Source organism: Prinia subflava, chromosome 3 (genome assembly GCF_021018805.1).
Source record: "Prinia subflava isolate CZ2003 ecotype Zambia chromosome 3, Cam_Psub_1.2, whole genome shotgun sequence".
NCBI classification, from domain to species: Eukaryota; Metazoa; Chordata; class Aves; order Passeriformes; family Cisticolidae; genus Prinia; species Prinia subflava.
In genome coordinates, this window is record NC_086249.1 from 77461255 (window position 1) to 77475994 (window position 14740).

The 14740-nt window shown below is 41.8% G+C and overlaps 1 protein-coding gene across 4 annotated transcripts in view; it reads left to right on the forward strand.

Annotated features, from left to right (window-relative positions):
• Nucleotides 1–14740, forward strand: part of NPAS2 (neuronal PAS domain protein 2) — a 105915-nt gene that overhangs the window by 73799 nt on the left and 17376 nt on the right. For 2 of the 4 annotated variants that reach the window (XM_063392591.1, XM_063392594.1), the window contains 8 exons: nucleotides 6985–7103; nucleotides 8759–8841; nucleotides 9729–9835; nucleotides 10987–11134; nucleotides 11721–11802; nucleotides 12521–12662; nucleotides 13373–13479; nucleotides 13647–13739. In XM_063392591.1, coding sequence (XP_063248661.1) covers nucleotides 6985–7103; nucleotides 8759–8841; nucleotides 9729–9835; nucleotides 10987–11134; nucleotides 11721–11802; nucleotides 12521–12662; nucleotides 13373–13479; nucleotides 13647–13739 — 881 coding nt within the window. The remainder of the gene's footprint in view (nucleotides 1–6984; nucleotides 7104–8758; nucleotides 8842–9728; nucleotides 9836–10986; nucleotides 11135–11720; nucleotides 11803–12520; nucleotides 12663–13372; nucleotides 13480–13646; nucleotides 13740–14740) is intronic. The other 2 variants (XM_063392592.1, XM_063392593.1) reach the window with 2 other exon arrangements.

Below are 14740 nucleotides of genomic sequence, written 5' to 3' on the forward strand. Positions count from 1 at the left end.
GCACCTGTGCTTTGGCACAGGGACTTGTGGCACAAACAACTTCGAGCATCTGGTGAGTGCAGTGGTGGGCTGGGTTCCTGCCTCTGCTTGGCCCACAGTTATCAGGCTCCTCAGGGCTGTCACCTGTTGGACCTGACAGTAATTGCCCTCTTTTCCTCCTGTTAAATAAATACCCATTCTCCAGTCACCTGCCCTCCAGGTATGAGGCCAAGTGGGCAAGAAAAAACGGTGGGAAGGGTGGTGAAGGAGACACATGCCACTCAGAGCAGCATTTGTCCTATATGCATAGGATCAGCTGGCCCCAAAGCCTGCTTTTTGGAGGTGTTTGTGAAGGAAGGATTCTAAGCTAAAGATAAGAGTTAGCTGGGGGAGAAAGACAGAAATTGCAAATCAGGCTTAATTAGCAGGAGACATTCCTTATGAATGTATTGAAGAATGTTTTTCCCTGTAGCTTTTCACAGCAGTAGAAGTGTGAGCATGTTTTTACACATGGGAGACTGATACAGGATGTTCTTTAAATACAAATCCTGCTGTTCCTTTTTAGCCACCCAATGCCAACTCCTACCTTTGTTTCCAATAGTTTGCTGAGCATACTCTGAGCCCACTCTGCCTGCGTGTTCCTGCCACAGGGATGCCAGAGCCTCTATGGCCAGTGAAGTTCTTTTATCTCTGGACAGGTTATATCCTATCAGGATACTTAGCTATTCTACTGTCATTTATGTAGAGCCATAGCAGCAACATCCTGAGTATAACTGTCTCCATTCCTTCTCATTTAACCTTTGCTGATGTTTTTAAGAACTGGTAGGTCTTTCTTCACCCTCTTTAACAGAAATATCACTATCTTTATTCTATTTCCACATAACCTTTTATGTAACCTCCTTTGACTTATCATCTCCTTAGACTTATTTTATTATTGTTTATTGCTCATACAGTGTTGGTGCTTGGGGCCAGGAGGTCATGTGTGTGAGTTCCCAGTCACCTTGCCCCCTCCCTCCTCCTCCATACCGTCTCTGTAAATCGCGTTGTGATTTATGGCTGAGAACATCATACAGGGATGGGTTTGAATGGATTAATTTGAAGGATTGCGGCTTAGAAAGCCAGTTAGGGGCTTAGCTGCTCTCCCTAACTTTAATGGGAGCTCTGGGGCTTTAAAGGCTGTTGCAATGAGATGCCAAAGATAATTTTTTTCATGCTAAAGTAGAACAAATACCCGATATCTGCCAAGGTGACTTGTCACCAGAATTGCTGGCAAGAAGCCAGATCACACACAATTTATATTGAACCCATGCTACTGTCACAGAGGAGCAGTCACTGACATCTTTGCTGATCCCAGAAGAAGCAGGGACATGCGTGTACAGGGCCCAGAAATTTCCCAGGAAAGCTCTCACAGTTCCCAGCAGGTATTCAGTCTTTCGAATGACTGTCCCTGGAGCTCCTGGGGTCAGCTATAGCTGCAGGCTAGAGGAGCTGCCCAGTCCAGTGCCAGGTTAGCAAGAGCGTGCACACTTGGGCTGGTCCTGAGGAATCTGTACCCTGCAAGCCCTACTGCAGAACATTTCTGCAGCTGTATCTGCACCAGGGATGTGACAGGAGCTGCCTGCACATGAGTGAGTCCCCCATGTGTGGGCTGTGCCCAAACGAGAGCAGCCGACCAGTGAAACAGCAATGCAAGCTGTGCAGAGCGCCTGCATGAGTCACTGGCTGTGCTAAATCAAATACAAGAGATTTGATTTTCCATTTGGGAGGATTATATAATCATCATTAATTAAGCTTCAATGAGAAAAGCGGGACTGTAACCTGATGTGAAGATTCAGTAGTCCCGTGAGAGGAAGGGAGGTGGCCCGTGGGCCACTAGGACGAGGACAGCGGAGTTCCTTTTTGCTTCTGTGAGATGTGTCTATTTGCTGTCAGGTCATCAGGGTTGTTTTTGTTTTATTTGCAAATAGGAACTCTGTTCAATTTTTTATATATTTCAGGTTCTGGGTCTGTAGCCTAGATTTTAACAAGAGACATGAATGTCTGCAAACATCTGAGGGAGGCAAGTGCATCACTGTACCTATTGACCAGTAGTACCTGATAAGAGAGTCATATCAGCATCACCAGTGAATAATACAGTGGCTCACATCCAGTCTTGCCTGAGGCCAGAGGGGGAAGGCAAGTTGTAAAGGTAACCCTCCCCAAAAGTCCAAGCAAGTGCTCAGCTCCCAGTATAAAATGTCAAATTGAGTGAGAAAAAAGTATTTTACAAAGCTGTTTAATAGCTCACTCCTATAAGAAATTATAAGATGGACTGGATTTATCCCTCCTGTGAAAATTGTGCATTTTTAAACAGACAAAGATCTCTCATAATTATATATCCAAATATTGGCTCTGGTATCCTCTTTCTGAAGTGACATACTTGCTTAAAAACTCCTGAAAGGGACAAAACCAGACTCCTTCCTTTCAAAGAGTTAACCAATATTAAAAAGGACCACCAGCATCTCTTAAGTGATAGATCTGTCTTTTCATCCAAAATGCCTGAAGCTTTTCTCTTGAAGAGGAAGATAAGCATTATGTGAAAAGAATTCCTAATCAAGTAATATAATTTTACAGTGGAATTTAAAATTGTGCATTTTTATTCCAAATTACATTGAAACTCAGGAAGTATCTGGTTACTGAATGCTAATGATAGCAGATACTCTACTGTTAGCTGATACATCTTTCAGATATAATAACAAACATCAAGAAAATTACTGTGTTGAGGAGAAAAAAATCTTAACTTTCAGATAAATTAATTGCATCTGAATTAATTTTTAAAAGAAATAAACAGTTAATACAGAAGATAGATTGATCTTGAGCCTCTTGAGGGTATGCTGAAACAAGAATAGCTCAATCCAAAACGTATGTTTTGATCAGAACAAACAGCCACATATTATTATCTGCTATTAACAATATCATAGAAGCTGCAGATTACAATATGCAGCACTCATGCTAGGCTCTCTATGCAAAGAAAAGACACCATTCCTGTCCTAAAGAATCTGCTTGGGATTCATATCAACATGTGATTGCCAGGGGAGAAACAGGAAGAGGAAAGAGGAGAGAGTAGATCAAAGTGGACAAGAGATGTATGGACACTGTCACTGTTACTCATCTACATAGCTACTGAGAGCAGTCTGGCTTACCACCAGCATTTTAGATTTCTTCATTATATCTATTGATTACCAAATATTCTGTTTATCTGAGACCTGAATGAATTTATATGAAGCAATTTTGATTTTATTCTGGTCTGTTTGGCTCGTATTTTTTGAAATCACTGTTCAGTTTGTTTGACAGTCACTAAGACTGGTTCTTTAAACATTAACATCTCCTGACAAAGTAGGAAGGAGGAATTTCTTCTTTCAAATGGCATAAGCAGGAGGTTTGCTATCTTAGGAAGATTATGTTTTACACATTCCAAGTTGAAGTAAGATGACCGAGCAACTGACTGCTGTACTATTATTAACTGAATAAAGTGGCATCTGAGGTTTTTTAAACATGCTTTCATTCCTTTAATGTGGCATGATTTCTCTCCCTAAGGATAAAAATCCTTTTGTCTGTGGTAGTGAAGGGCTTGGGTCTTTGTGTATATTATTTATTTGTAACATTCTGTCCTTAGTGTCCTGGTCTTTACCAAAAAAAAAAAAAAAAAATTAAAAAAAAAAATCAAACTATTATCTCTCTATAGGTAAATCAGTTTCTTTGTGTCTTATAAGATATTTGCAGGTATTTAATACTTATACAAAAGAATTTTGTGGTACTCTAGGAGCAGGTGTGATAGGTAACCACAAAAAACTGTTAAAATTCACACTAAGGAGCATCAGCTAGCTGATATATTTGAGACAACTGTTTCACCTTTCTGATTAAGTATTTAGCTTTGTCACATGAGCTTCTGATTCCTTACTCAAGATATTTTGCCTCAATCATTTAATTGTGAAACACACAGGCCTCCATTTACCCAAGCCCACCCATTTATGGCAAGCCTAACATTTTCATTAGGCATCTTCTGACAAAAGCACTCCAAGGCCTATATTTGACTTAATATCACCATAGCCTCAGACTTGATCCTACATTTTTCTGTGGTGCTCTCAGAAAATTCGCTACTGAGCTTTGCTACCTCAAGATGTTGTTTTTCTTTTAAAGAGACTTGAAGAGTCATAAAGTATGATTTTTTAGAAGGTTATAAGGTTAAAAGGTTATACCAGGATTGTATTTAAAAAAAAAAACATGTAGTGATCTCTTTTTTTAACTACACTTCAAAATTCATCAACCAAAATAGGTTGAAATTCACTGACCAGCTGCAAAAGCAGAGCCAAATAGGCTGTGCAGATAGATCTGTGGAAAGAAAAAGATACCAACAACCTGAGTCAGGCAGCAAAATAATTCAGAAGCAAATGTGAGTGGTTTTTTTCTTTCAGCTATTGTAGTTGTCATTTTCAGATGGAGATGTACTTGACAATGTGGTGGATACCTGCCTGCATCATTGAGGCTTTTAATGCTCTGGACTTTGTCAAAGGCAGCTGAGTATGAGATGGCACAGTAGCTGTTCAAAGACAGGATAACATCCAGCCAGGCCAGCTCTGTCTCATCTCTTTGGGCATATTCATTCACTGCTGCTTAAGTTTATCATTTCCAAATGTTGTGAGGAAATCCCAAATTACTGCCTAGCTGTCCTACACAATAATTATTACCCTCTTACTACTGCATTTACCTGTTGGAAATATAATCCTATTTTGTAAATGCCACATTCAGGAATGTATTCTGCTGTCTTCTAAGTAAATGCCACATTCAGGGATCTATTCTGCTGTCTTCTGGGAATGTGTCTCAGGCTCATGGCTGTTTACATCCAACAGCTGACATAAAAAAGCCATCTGCTCTCATTGGTGTGACTCAGTCTCTGCTTCCTTCTACAACTGGTGTCATTTGCAAGTCCATGGTTCACTAACTAGGTTAACTTATCATACCTGTGTTTTGGAGGCTACATGTGCTTATCTTATTTCCATATCTTACAGCCCAGACTGCAAGAATTTGCTACTGAACTTGGCTCTTACAGAGAGAACCACTCCCACTGACTTCAAATGTCACAACATACTACATAGCATGCTTGGAAGTAACTTTTCACAATGCCCATAATGCAGGTTTATAGCATTCCCATAATTTTTAAACTGGACCAGCTACAGAAATCAACAGACTTGCACTAAATAATAATACCAGAGATGGACCAATAACTCTTTACTTAGGCTACTTGTGTGTCCTGTAGAACTTAACTCTTCTTTTTTTCAACTTCTTGTGTTAATAATCACATAGAGGCCCACATATATACACATAACCCCAGGATCAGAATGGGAACATATTCCTAGGGAGTCCCGAGAGCACGTGTGCTCTGCTGTTCAAAGGAGGAGAATTTTGCCCATATTTTTTATCTCTATATCCCATCAGCCATGCCATCCAGTCTGAACTATGAGAGAGGACTTGATCTCTGTGGATGTTCATGTCTGTGCTGTCTTCTCACATAAAGAACCTTTCTTTTCCTTTTTGGTGTAATATATATCGTACACACAGTGGCCTAAACCAGTTAATCATAGGTGTGAATTCCACTCAGCATACTTTCTTTTCTGTCTCATAGCCTGTTATCCTTGTTACCAGTAATGCATCAATATTCTAAGGCTTTTAATAGGTTGAATTGGGTTCCAAAAGCACATGTGATCACTTGAAACTTCTTCCATCTCGGCATTTTGTGGTAGTGAATGAAATCCCAGTGCAGAAGAGCCCCAGATAAAAAGGGCTAGTTATCTTCTCCCCAGACAGATATGAAACCCTTCCATTTCACAGTAATGCTTTGCCCTGTGCAGAAGAGCCAAACTGTCAGAAACTTCATGAAGGTGGATATAGGGGCCTAACAGTAAGGAAAGAGAGTTTCATATTAGTATTAATCCCTATTAGCATTAAATTAGCTCATAATGGTGAACTCTGGCTGCTAGATAGGACCTTCTCTGTCCCCATGGGAGAAAGTCAGCTAGGCAGGTCAAGAATCCAGCCCAGTTCCCACTGCAGCCTGGCACACTGTTTTCTTTCATAGCTGTGGGAGTGGGATTACCATCTCTAAACAGCTTGAACTTGGAGGAATAAGTTGCATTATGACATTCTAGCATGGGACTGCGGGCTAGTTTACAGCAAAACATCCTTTTGACAATGCATGTCTGTGGCAGGAGGTGCTAGTGGGCTGTCAAAGCAGCTGGAGCCATGCAATCATGAAAGACACAGGTAAAGAGCATACACAAAATGGGTAGCCACATCACATCCAGTTTTTTCCTCTGCCCAGTGTTGGAGGAGACAGCAGGCCATCTGCAGACTGGTCAGATGAGCCCATCTCTGGAAGCCAGTGCCATGCATGGGGTCCTTTTTCCTTTTCTTTAAGAGCATACTGGGGCCAGTTCTTCCGATGCAGAAGGGGAAGGCATTCTCCAGCAGCCAAGAATCACAAGCATCCTCTTGCTAGTTCGATGAAGTCTCGCTGGCTGTGGGCCCCGGTGTTTTGCCACTGATGACGTGACGAACTCTCTTCAGCTACCTCCTTTGCCAACACTTTTTTTCACTGCATCATGGAAGTTACAGTGCTAGGCATGCTGCAGCTTTTTTTTTCTTTTTTTCTTGTGAGTGGTGAAAAAGAGCAATTGGATGCGTGGGGTTTCTTTCCAGAAAACTGGTTTATGCTCTGTAATAAGGTTTGGCCTTATTTTTATCAGGATTAACCTGTAAAATTCATACTTGAAGTTAAGCTCTGATGCCTTTCTGCCTAACATGACTGACTTGGATTTAAATATATGCATATCAGGTTTAAAAGCTTTTAGAGCTTTTCAACTTCTCTGAATAAAAATAGTATTAGTACACTTGGAGTGTGCAAAATATTCAGAGAGAGCAAATCCTGTATGAGGCATGGCTACAGGTCCCATTTTTTTCTCTAACTAGTGCCTAACTCCACTTGCAATGGCTTTGATGAGGCTGTCCCAAGGGCTTACAGAGCATCCCCGGGAAAGCAAATCTGCTTTGTTGCGACTGTTCGTTTGGCGACGCCTCAGTTTTTGAAGGTAAGTGCTCACCCTGGGTCCTGTGCACTTCAGAACTTCTTGAAACACTCAGATGGGGTGACACAGAAGGTTCTTAGTTTTGCTAATTGAATGGATTACAGATATCACATTTCATGCATAAAAATCCAGTGAAGAGGATTATCAGTGCAAGCCAGGATCTGTGGAAGCAGTGTCACTTCTGTCCCCATTGCACACGATAGAGAAACCCTCCTTTCAATGGAAATTGCAAAGTCGTTTTGAAATTTGGTTCCTCATTGCTGCTTTCTGTTCCTGTGATGGGGCAATGTACAAAGGTCTCAAGGGTCTTTTCCAGCCTAGTTAATTCTGTGAATCTCTGATTATGTGACACAGATGACCACAAACACTTTCACATTTATGCTTCTCAGCATCTTTGGTGGACTGCTACTTGTTTCTCTTCTCAAGAATCCTGGAATTAAGATAGCTGCTTGTGGTTATAAGGATAGACAAACCAAGCTTGTGCCTAACACTGCTCTTCCCTAATTAACAAATGTGAGCTACTGCATCAGGTGTCCTGTGCCCAGAGTTTAAGAGGTTTTTTTATGTATTTAAGATGTGTCCAATGGGAAATCACTGCTCCCTTGGCCTGGTTCCATTACTGCTCTGCAACTTGCAGGGCATTCTAGACTGGGGTGGGCCAGTGGGCAGGCTGTCCTTACCAGTGAGGGTGGAAACCCTCCAGCAGGAGAGACGTGAGGGACACAGGGACCCTGGATGCCACAAATCCAGATTGCTGATGCTGGGAAGTCCCAGGCCAGGAGCCTCCAGGCTGACTCTAGGCAGCTCATCATAGAGCTGCAGTTGCCCCTGCAAAGCACCCAGTGGGAGAGGAGGGCTTGGAGGACAGGGGGGTGACCATGGGGTGTGCAGCCAGCCCCAGCCCGTGCACGGGTGTGCACTGTGCTGCCATCCTTCCCTCTGCCTCCCACCTCCACCAGCAAGTGACCACCACTGCCTGCCTCCTGATCCTCATCCCTCTGGGACAAGGCGGTCCTGCCTTGCACACAGCCCTGTGCCCTGCCTCACAGAACTCAGTAATTACCATGCTCGTGAGCACTGAGGGCTGCTGTGAATCTTAAGGGCCAGCTTGTTGGCTGTGGCAGTGAAGTGCAAGGCAACCCTCACCCCTTTTACCCACTGGACAGCTCCCAGGCAGGCTGGCTGCATGAACAGGCATTTATTCCTCTGCAGCTACTGTGGGAGAAGGAAAGTGTCCCCCTTTCTCAGAGAGCTTGGAGGGCAGACATCCAAAAGGACCAAGGGTGGTGGGTATCTTTAGTAACACAGAGGGAGTGAAACAAGATGTGGCAAGCCCTGGTGGGATCAGGCGCAGGCTGGATGCTGGAAAGCCCACGGCCATCACACCTCAGGCACCACTTCAAAGCCAAAAAAGTTTTGGCACCCTGAGGCACAGTCGCAGCTCTTAAGTACATGTGCATTACAAGTTCTTCTCCCTATATCCTATAAAAAATGTTGGCATTGATAAATACAATAGTTTGCTCTCTGGAATGTCCAGAAAATGGGTGAATCTTCTGTTTTCTCCTCTTATGCACCATGTATTTGTAGCTAACAAAAGCTAGATGAAGCAGAGGGGTGAAGCTCCAACTCTCAGTAAGTCAGTTTTCTCCATTGGACAGGAGATGTGCATCGTAGAAGAACCTCTAGAGGAATTCACATCAAGACACAGTCTGGAGTGGAAATTTTTATTCCTGGATCACAGGTTGGTGACAAGAAAAGCCCTGATGGTTATGTTTGGTGCTCTACTATTTCACAAGTACAGATCTCTCAAGTAATGTTCCATTGTGTGTCTAAATGTCATGAACAGGAGAGCTGCCACTGAAATTCTATAAAAGCTGATGTTTACTATTTTATATTCACTTTTGCTTTTATTTTTAATGGGCTTTTAAAACAAAAGGACTCTGTTTCTTCAGCTGAATTTGTGATTAGCTTGTTCTTCCTTTAAAATTATCAACAGACCAAAGTATGTCACATGGCAAAATGATCTAATTATTATACAGCTGCAGAAATCCTTCTTTCCAAATCCAGTCATTGAGTGCGTGTGTGCAATTCCCACTGAGTTATGGAGGGAAAGTGTATGCTGGCCTGAGGCATCTGTGCTGGCAAAAGTACAAAGCAAGTGCCTCAGCATGCCACAGATGAGCTCTTCAGGCACCCACAGGAAAGCAGCACAGATAATTTCCTCTCTTATCCCCCCAGTCCTAACACAGGATGGCTTCCAAACACTTCCCCACGCATTTTCCCCTGTGTAAGGGCTGCAGGAGCCATCGCAGAGCCCCTGACCAAGCAGCAGCCAGCCTCCCTCTCAGCAGATTCCTGCATAAAGGTCCCTGAGAAGCTGGACTGCTTTCCACAATCACATCTTCCCTGAAGAAGGGGTGTTGTCATAGTCTTGTCCTGGTGGCATGGTGCCTGCTGGTATTGCTGTGCCCAGCTGGGTATCCCAGGCTCAAGGTGGAAGCCAGGATCTAGCCCCCCCCCAGGGTATGCAGCAATAAGTGAGAGTAGATCTGGGCTCTTTGCATCTCTGCATCAACATGCTGAACTGCTTCTTCTGTGTTTTATGGACTCACGTTGTGCCCAACCCAGAGCACCGCCGATTATCGGATACTTGCCTTTTGAAGTGCTGGGTACCTCTGGCTACGACTATTACCACATAGATGACCTAGAGCTGCTAGCAAGGTGCCATGAACACTGTAAGTATCCCGTGGCCCAGGTTCCTGGGAAGTCACTGGGACACCTGTTCTCAGTGAAACCTTGTTTGGAAGGGGAGGTTTGACTCTTGCCTCAGCCTGTATATCTTAGCAGAACTGTAGCAGACTGCAGGCACTGCAGCTGATTGGCTTCTGGGACAGACTTACCAAGCTCTGAAAAATACAATTTTGCCTTCTGTATCTCAAGAAGTAGTCAGTGAGACTCACTGAATGGATAAAATATGCCAGATTTGACCCCTGTTCTATTAGTAAAGAATATGCAGAAATAGTTCTAGCAATTCTTTTGGATTATTTCCCCTAATGTTGTTCACTGTGTATTTGGGATTAGTTGTAATTATTTAAATACGGTCTATTAGGATTTAATTGAAAAACTCTTTCACTAAGTAAAGGAAATAAGGCAGTGCTTTTCAAATATTTGCCTACAGAATTGGCTGTAACATCTCAGCTTGTCTTGTCTGTCTGTCTTGAAAGTAACCTGTCAACATTAGTTTTTATATGTTGACATTGAAATATAGAAAGGCTAAAAATGTGGATGTTTGGGAACCCCTTGAAATCACCAGGAGGAAAAAGCAGAGATTAATTTGTTTGGTGAATCTTCAAAACCTTCAGTACACCCTGGTTTACTGTAGTTTGAATTCTTGTCAGTCTGGGAATTTTCTCTCAAATTATTTTTGTCTTTTCACCATGTTATCTCCTATGCTTACCTCATTCTAAATCCATCTGCACACAATACTCATCTTTTCAAGCATTTTTATCCTGTACTTTTCTACTCTAGAACTTAAGACAATCACTCTTAGAAAATAATCCCAGGTGTCTAATTAAGCAGTATGTGATCAGCACATAAAGCAGGGTTAGATCTATGTTTAAATTGTAGCAGACACTAATTCATTAGTGTCCAAACTTTAGGTTAATTATACTGTGTAGGAATGTACCATCCAAAGTGTCAGAAGAAGATACCTACTAATCATTATGATTTTTGTTCTGTCAAAAGGCTGAGTGGAGCACTTCCTCAGAATTGGTGCTTATACTCCTGTCTACCTATGACAGATATTTTTGTCACTTTTTTTTCCACATTTCATGTCATTTTCACATGTGAAATGGTGCTACAAGCTGTGTGTATTTTCTGCTGGCAGTGATGCAGTTCGGCAAGGGGAAGTCATGCTGCTATCGGTTTCTGACCAAAGGACAGCAGTGGATCTGGCTCCAGACCCATTACTACATCACCTACCACCAGTGGAACTCCAAGCCAGAGTTCATTGTGTGCACACACATGGTGGTAAGGTATGCAAAATCCTATCAACCGGCCGCGACATAAAGGACAGTAAGATAGGAGCGTACTCCTATCTGACAGCATTTTCTTTTAAAAATATAACATCATTTACATAAGAAAAAAATTGAACTTCCTGAAGGAAATAGGGTAATTACAGAAAAATTATCAGACTGAACCTTAGTTTATGTTAAGCTTCTTTTTTTAAAAAAATAAGGGGCAGATGGCATTTTTCCATTTTGTGCAAAAATAGAGAATAGAGAGATCCCTTAAATATTCACTTCCTCTAATCTTTAGGTTGTTTTTAAAGAGATGTAGAGAAGCTTTCCAGTGAAGTCATAAAGTGGTTGTAGGATGTGAACTTGACCTTTTTATATAGTTCTTTAATATGCATCTTGACTTCAGGAAGTTAGGAACAGAGCAAAACCTGAAAATTAAAACACTGTCAAATGTTATTCAGTAGCATTTGACTTAAGTCACTTTTCAGCTGTTCATTTAACCTGTAAAATGTACAGTAATTTGTTCCCCCACTCCCTTAAAGCACATTTTAAGAAATATAGCAGTTTCATGTTGATACACAGAATTATGTTTTCCATTCAGTTATGCAGATGTTCGGGTGGAGAGAAGACAGGAGATGGGCTTGGAAGAAGTGTCCTCAGAGGTTGTGTCCTCAGCACTAAAGGTACAATGAGAAAAGGTTTTTTCATGAGTTTATGTAGTAATCACAACTTGTTCCTATTTTAACGTCACCAAAGACTCCACCATTGCTTTCACCAATGTTGGTGGATTCTCTCAACTTCAGAACTCATTGCTCACTTAAATATTTTTGACATAAATTAGGTGAGTTTATGAAAGGATAAACATGGAGATCAGTAACAGCCACAAATGAAGTGGTACATGTGCAGGGGCAGTGTGAGATATCTTGAGTTTTCCTTGGCAAGGTACTACAGTTTTATTACAGTTCTGGCAATCAGAACTTGTCCAAATTAATCTTAAAACTGTAGTTTAATCTCTTGCCTACATCTCAGTGATCTTTTGAGGAAAGACAGCAAAGCTCATCCTCAGTGCACAGCCGAGTGTCTCACTGAGGTTGCAGTTGCTGTCACATCCAACTGAACACAAAGACTCAGAAAAAAAATCTGAAGGCACAAAGTGACTATGGCAGTAACTTGCTATTTATTTCTAACTCAGTGATAATTGTTTGTAAAATGCATTCGTTTGATGCTGTTTGGAAGGGGCATTGATGCCTTTGTTCAGGTCTTCTGCTGGCCTACCTGAGATTAGTTCTGCTCAAGGCATTTTAGGTCTGCCAAAGAACTGGTGTGCTACTATTATTAAATTTCAAAATTCTTTACCTCTGACAGGTGCAATAGCTACTCTCCTTTTCTGGTTTGTTTTAGGACAGTGGCACCAGCTTGGATCCTGAACAGCACTTTAATGCACTTGATATTGGTGCCTCAATCCTCAGCGCTAGTCGGACACCCTCAGTATCATCCAGGAGCTCGCCAAAATCTTCCCACACACCCAAGTCAGACCCAGCATGTGAGTGGCATTCCTGAGTTATGGAATTACTTTTAATTTAGCCAAGTTAAAGAAGGTGTGCTTACATACCACAGCTGCTATTTTAACAGTAAATCATAAGGTATTGATGATATGCACTGACAAAGTGCAAAAGCTGAAATAGTAATGTACAGGAGGGAAGGTTCCAGCACAACCACCTAAATGCTGGAAGATGAGCAATGGGATTAGACATGAAATGTGCAGTTTCAATGTTACCAAAGTGAGGATTTTGTCTATAGATTTGAGGGTACCAGTGTGAGCAATATGACACTTCTCTAGACTTACATGAGTAGTAAAAACCTGTGGGTGACTCTCCTCTGGCTAAGATTTAAGATGCTCCAGTGTTGACTTGGGTATACTATTTCTGCTTCCCAATCTGGAAAAAAAGCCAATGAGCTAACCTAAATTTAATTATTTGGACCATATAAAGGGAGTCCCAGCTGGTTCAGAACAGTTCATGGGTCCTTTTGTACTGCTCACTGGAGCATAGAGTCTGTCTCATTTACTTTAAACTTTGCCCAGACCCTCCTTATCAGTTTAATTTTATTGCCACTGAAGTCAACAAGAACAGCTCTGACTCCCACTGGAATTTAGCCAGGCGATTACAATTTCTACCCAGGTCTTGTCATATTACCCTCTTCAAACAGGGCTGATTTCCAGCATGTAAGATCTCACTGGTACTTCTCTTGCAGCTACACCAACAAAGCTGATTACGGAGTCTAACACTGCCTTGCCAAGAGCACCAAGCACGCAGCAGGATTTATCCATGCACAGACTCAGCCAGCCTACTGCTCTTCAGGTAACTTCACAAGGAATCATGGAAACAGGCAGAGGGTGTAACAGCATGTGCCACATACGCAGTGTAGCAATTGAAAACAACTTACACAGAAGCCACGGCATTGGAAGAAACCTAAACTTTAAAGGAGCCAAACTTAAAAGTTTTGGTTTGTTTTGTTTTTAACCTAGGTTTCTTTGCCTTCTCAGCTTCCATGTGAGCTTCTCCCACAGCAGTTGCTGCCTCAAGCAACTCTGCAAAATCAGCCTGCACCTCTGGCACAGGTTAGTTGGGAATTTGGAAGTGGAATAGGTCACTTGCTTATGTCCTGATATGTTCTCTTTTTGGGGCTTTTAGGTTGCCTCTCTAGTAACTAAAATCCCCAAATCCAAACACTCAAACACTTAAAATACTGTGGGAAGGTAATCTGAATTGTACACTTGTATGTTTAAACATATAACTGCATGCAGGTGTTCAGAAGCCCAGGTGCGTGTAGGTTCAGGTGTGCGCACATCTGTTCCACAGGAGGACAAAAAACAGATGGAAAAACACTTTTTGACTTGGCTTTTACAGAACCAGGTCCCATCAAGATCAAATTCACAATGAGAATTAAAACCAAAAACTAACAAAGACACCCAGTCCTGCCAAAAACACCTGTTTGGTTGTGCTGATGCAGAGCTAGCCAGCAGCAAAGGACATGCAAATTCAACAACACCCATTTTATGAGTGTGCCAGTAATGGTGAGGATGACACTGAAGACAAATCTCAGATTCCTCCAGTCTATTAACGCGTATCTCAAAAGTGGATGATGGCCTAAAAAGTCATCTCAGGTTTACATGTGCAGTGGATTTTAAAGAAGCAGATTTGAGTACCATGTTCCCAGCACATTGTTTTTCTCCTGTGGTCCTACTGTGATGATACACCCCATCATCCTCTGATTTTAGGAATGACAGAGTGTTGCTGGACCTAGACTGCTTCTACCATTGATACTATATACTCACTCACAAGATCCCAGAGTTTATTTCTGTAGCACATAAAACATATAGTCCTGAGGATCCTGGCTTTAAAATAACAAATTCTCATTTATCTTCCATGTTTAATATTCTTTTCATGACTCCACACTAGCATGCAGTGAATAAACAGCATATCAATTATCTGCTCTGAGCATTCATTTTCTTTTACAGATACTTCTCTCCGTTATTCATTAATGCATTTTCAAACATCAATTAGTTTATGTATTATAAGCCTCTATGTGTTTTGTTTGACTTTTTTTCTACCTCCCTTT